The 5,524-nt window shown below is 35.2% G+C and overlaps 1 protein-coding gene across 1 annotated transcript; it reads right to left on the bottom strand.

Moving 5' to 3' along the window:
* Nucleotides 1-783: 783 nt before the first annotated feature.
* LOC132752744 (uncharacterized) lies at nucleotides 784-5,138 on the bottom strand. Its single transcript, XM_060743116.1, has 2 exons — nucleotides 4,512-5,138; nucleotides 784-1,307 (listed from the first exon to the last, which is right to left on the bottom strand). Exons 1-2 carry the CDS (start codon nucleotides 5,087-5,089, stop codon nucleotides 1,073-1,075), a joined length of 813 nt encoding a protein of 270 aa, XP_060599099.1. The 5' UTR covers nucleotides 5,090-5,138; the 3' UTR covers nucleotides 784-1,072.
* Between the last annotated feature and the right edge of the window lie 386 nt (nucleotides 5,139-5,524).

Genomic DNA, 5,524 nt, shown 5'->3' with positions numbered 1-5,524 from the left:
ATTTCTTATCAACAGAGCAGACACAAAACTTGGAAATTGATACAAAATGACTAAGTGTGACCTTGACCTGAGAAAGGTCAAACCTGCCCTCTGCACATCGTCTAATTATGGTTAACATTTCTGCCAAGTAGTTTCAGTTTCCTTCCACGGATTCAAAAAAATACAGACTGAACAAGAAAACTCCTATATAAGTCTACCAGTATATAAATCAATTAATCCCCGGGGCGGGGCCAACTTTGGTTGTAGGAAGTCCGAACTTGTGTTCTGCGCACCTTATTTACAGAAGTAAAATTACTGCCAATTATTTTTATTTCTTGCTATTGGTTCAAAAGATACAGAGCAGACACAAAATCTGATACTGAAACAAAATGACTACGTGTGACCTTGACCTTAGAAAGGTCAAACATGCGCTCAGCACAGCGTCTCATTATGGGTACCATTTCCACGAGGCAGTTTCAATTTCCTTTCACCGGTTCAAAAAATACAGACCGGACAAGAAAACCTGCTAAAAGACAGACAGACGGACAGACAGACAACTAGGTGCATAATGTACAATATACGCCGAAATTCTTTCCGGACAGACAGACAGATAGGTGCATAACTTTCAATATACTGCAAATTCTTTCAGGCATATACAAAGGATTGTTCCCATGAAGTTCGGTTAAAATCTACTATGTGATTTGAGAGGAGATAGTTTTTGAAAGATTTACTACAGAAGGACATAACCTAACCCCAAAATCCTACTGCTCAGCAAATGTCAGCAACTGAATTAAAAGTGCAACATATTCTACAGTTTTTATTTATTAACTTATATATACAAAGCATTTAATATATTCTATCAATACAGAAGGAGAAACAAAAAGTTAAGTGTATTCTTTCTTATATCTCACAAGAGACCCAAAAGGGTCAATATCGCTCACCTGTATAATTTAAAAGGTGGATAAAAATACTGTCAGTCTTCTATTGCTCAAATGAGCAAAAAATACACAAATTTGTTCCAGCCATTAACTGTACAAAGAACTTGGAACAATATTCAGGACCACTGCAAATCATTGTTTCAAAAACGAAACTATTATCTAGAAGTAACTGAAAATCTTTGACTTGCAGGAAAATAGCTCAAGTCTTTCAGAAGCCATGGTGTATCTTTCATAGTGTCTCCATAATTCTTAAAGAAGTTATAGTGTGCAAAGTGCAGTTCAGCTCCTCCTATAGTTCCTTTTGAGGTAGCCTCTCTTGCTTGGGCCAAAAATGGCCCTTTCGTTATTGGCTTGGTTAGAAAGCTGTATCTTACAAAAACTTCTAATGTCCTGAAATATAAAAAAATCAAAATCTTTTGTAAATGTCAATGGTTTTCTGTAATAAAAATATATTACTGAAAGATGCGCAAAAATGTATATGAATGTGGTGGTGTGTGAGGGGTGTCTGTGACACAGTAAATTGGTGAGTTATAGGCCCAATGGGCCGTGTACTATAATCATACACACATATGCTCATTATTTGTTATTGGCTATGTACATGTCACAATAATAAACAACTTCATTCTTTCCTCATTATACAGTGTTTTTTTTTCTTTATATAACTACTACCCTAAAACGGTACTGTTCCCAATAGAAAATAGACTTTAAAATTCCCAATTTCCAATGTTTAAATTCCCAAAATGGCTGTTCAAAATTTCCACAAGGCCAAGAAATTTATCTGAAATCATTTAAATCCAACATATTCATATAAATCACCACTTCATAGTTCTACCTTGACAGTGGAAGCTGTTAGCTATCTTTATTCATGATAATTAATCTTATTTGTAGCTGAAAAAATGTATTAAAAAATATTCCCAATAGAAGTCAAAATAACGCATTTTTTCCCAATCAGTCTGGTACCGGCACCATTCCCAAAGTAGAGGAAAAAAAAACACTGTTATATATTGTACTGTGTAACACACCTACTATTCGCCACTATTACTATAGTATTAGTGACTCTGAGACATTTGTGAAGGTAATAGGCCAATAAAATTTGCCTTTTTTATGTTCAAGTCCAGTCATGAATTTAGCACTGGCCCAGTGGCCTATGGCCAGTGAAAAATAGTTCCGGCCAGTGAAAATTTTAAGAAAATTTAGGTAAATATATAGTAGAATAAATTCAAAACTGGAATTCGGGCTAGTAAATTCAAAATCTTAAATTCATTGACTGCAAGTCATTAGATAAAGATCTTTGCAGCACCTAGGCAGGTGCCTAACAACTGGATGACAGCATTATATGTTTTGATAAGGGAGTACAGTATGATCACTATTGCATGAAACTGACACATGTATAATAATATATTCCATCCTAGCTCTTGAACGTATCTTTTGGCTGAGCTGGGGGGTTGCAGCCCATTGTGTTCACTAGCCATGAAATCCGGAGGGTCATTTTGACTAAGTTTTACGGACTACAAGATCAAATTTCTATGATTTTAACAAAATTTGACACTTCCTTTAAAATCCTGAGGGTCAAATCAGGCCTTTTGGAAATTTGAAGGGTCAAAAAGTCATTTCAAGGGTCAAACGGACACCCTGTTAAATTTAATGTTGAATATATAAGAACAGAATTAGAGAATTTTATTGAAAAGTGGCTGACTGATTTTCCCTGCCTTTGTGCTTAAATTGAACCTTTGTTGATGTGATAAAACATAAAGTATTGTCTTTATTTTGCACAATAAAGGAATCTGTCCAGGCCTAAACTTTCGCCTTAGTTAAAGGACGAAATGGCCTATGATCTAAAAAAGTTATTTCGCAGACTGGTATTTATTTACTTTACAGTCATTTACATGTACTGTATTTCTGAATGGACAAATATTTTGCCAAAATGTATTTTTCAAGAGCCAGTATGACATAACAGAATCTATGGACTGCACTGTACATGTATATAATTATGTTTTGCTTATAATTTAATCCAGTGGTTTTTTTTCACCCAAATATTTGGCGAAATTCGGCCCCATTACCCCCCTCAAAATTGTAAAGTTTTTTCCCCCCTCAAAGCTGAAATTTCCCCCTATACGGCAGCCCGAATCTGCCTGCAATGAATATCATTCTTTTTTTGCAACTAACTGCTGAAAAATGTTTTATTTTATGCCTGTAAGACTTACTGTTAAGCTAGGTTGTTTATAAATCGTTCTCAGGTAGGTAAGGGGGGCTACTCCCCGCGTCCCAATAAGTTTAACAGGCGACGCGTCGATATCTAAAATCCATATATTAGGAAAATGTGACATATCTTAAACTTGTGTTCAAAAAGTTGCTCCCCTATTCTACCGGAAAGAAAACAATATAAAATAAATAAACCAATAAAATTCCCCCTCCTATTGCAATTTTCCCCCTTCAAAGGGCATGGACCCTCTCCCCCCGAAAGTGAAAAAAACCCACTGAAATCAGAGTAGCTTTCGTTTCATAGGCAGCACCTAATTTCATATTTATATTGATTTGAGCAGAATACAGTGTCAGCAAGTCCTGTCCATTTATTTACTATGCATTGAAATACTGTGCTATTTTAGTATTTAGTGTATGGGAAATATATCCTCTCGGAAACAGGACGTTTCGGCCCCAAACCAAATCGGCCCCAGTCGAAAAATCGGCCCCTGGACGTTTCGGCCCTTTTCCGCGAGACATTTCGGCCCCACTATAGTATATTGCTTGATTGATTAACAACAATTAATTTAATAACAATTAAACAATTATGACACTGTAATTCTTTAAATAATTATTTATTATCTTTTGATCTCTTGAACCATTTAGATGTACGTTAATGTTTTTAAAGGTGTAACAAACAATAAAGGCAGGTTACTTAATTTATAAAACAAACCATATATAATTGTTTGTTTGTGTATTATATTTTTTCAAATAAAGTTTATGTTCTGTTCTGTTTGTATTAATAAAATATTATCTATATATGTTGTAAATAATTGTTTGTTTGTGTATTATATTTTTTTAAATAAAGTTTATGTTCTGTTCTGTTTGTATTAATAAAATATTATCTATATATGCTGTAAGTAATTGTTTGTTTGTGAATTATATTTTTTCAAATTAAGTTTATGTTCTGTTCTGTTTACAAGTATTGATTACTTTTCCCCTACTACTATTATTATCTAGTTTTTATACAAAATGATTAAATATATATACTAATTGATTCATTTAATCATTGAAATGCTTTTAATATATCGGTTTAAAATACAGTACATATTCTGGGGCCGATTTGGTAAAGGGCCGAAACGTCCGGGGCCGAAACGTCTTGGGTAGTTTGGGGCCGATACGTCTTGGGGCCGAAACGTCTCGAAATCATCCTCTCAATGAGGGATATTGCGAGATTCTGACCTAGAACATATCTCAAAATTAGCTTTGGCACATCAAAATATTTGATTACAGTATCACTGTATCAATAAATTTTGGTGTATTTATACTGTTTTGTACAAAGTTCTTATATACAAAATTTGACTGAATGGGCCATCAATGTTGCGTGATTAAGAAAAGCCGCAGAATACTTACTTAATCTTTGTCTCTTTATCCATTTTCCATTTGATGTTGTACAAGGAAATGAGACCAACATCAGGGGTGTCAAGTGGTGGTAACTTCATATCTTCTTTCTGTAATCTTTCATGCAATTCTATTGTCATAACATCTGATAGTCCTTCGTAATCCTTTCTATTTAAACAATCAGACACATACTTAAAAGCTTCCATACTACCAAGAATAAAATCACGTCCTAAATGATATTTTATTGAATTGTCATGCATCGCCATGATAAATAGAAATTTTACAGAGTACCAAGCTGTTAAATTAAGAGGACACATAGTTTTCCATGGATCTCCCTTCTCATTCTCGTCTTTTCCTACTGTTGAATAGCTTCTCTTCGTTAAAATGTGGGTGGGGTATAGCGCTCTTCCCTTATAAATGCCCGAATAAAATACTTGGCAATATCGTGAGACATTTTGAGGTATCCGGTGATGAAAATTTTTGTTAGCTGCCCTATTCGCTGAAATATTCAAAGCTGGCACGTTCAAATAAGAACGATACACTACATTATGTAACGTATTTTGTAATGATTTTGTTATTTGGCCGGACATTTTGGCCAGCTTGATTGAAACCGATTAATGAGACTAATGTTCCCAATCTTAATCGAATAAAAAAAATAATCAGTGTAACTGCCAGGTGTATCCGACGTCTACATCTACATCTACATTGTACGTCGGCGCAATCACACTTGATTATGACGCGACGGGTGGTGCTAGGTCAAGAAAAAGAAATATACAAGAAATGATAGAAAGTAAGAAGAGGTTGGATAGTACAAAGATAGAGATATAGACAAAAAGTATGGCCAGCTATATTTCGCCTCTTCAACCCAAACCTCTCCGGTTACGGTGGCCGCTGCCGGCACAGCCTTGGATATCACTAGTGGGTACTTGTAGCTGGGCCCCTAAGGCGAATTAGAATGTGAGGGCTGATAGCCCCTGCTTGAAGGATACCAAGTCAGGGGCCTCTGCAACGGAGGCAGGTAAGCT

The sequence above is a fragment of the Ruditapes philippinarum genome, unplaced genomic scaffold, assembly GCF_026571515.1.
Source record: "Ruditapes philippinarum isolate M1 unplaced genomic scaffold, ASM2657151v2 ctg2676_1_1_1_1, whole genome shotgun sequence".
NCBI lineage: Eukaryota > Metazoa > Mollusca > Bivalvia > Venerida > Veneridae > Ruditapes > Ruditapes philippinarum.
The sequence above is the reverse complement of the archived record's forward strand: the minus strand, read 5'-3'. Positions and strand labels throughout refer to the sequence as shown.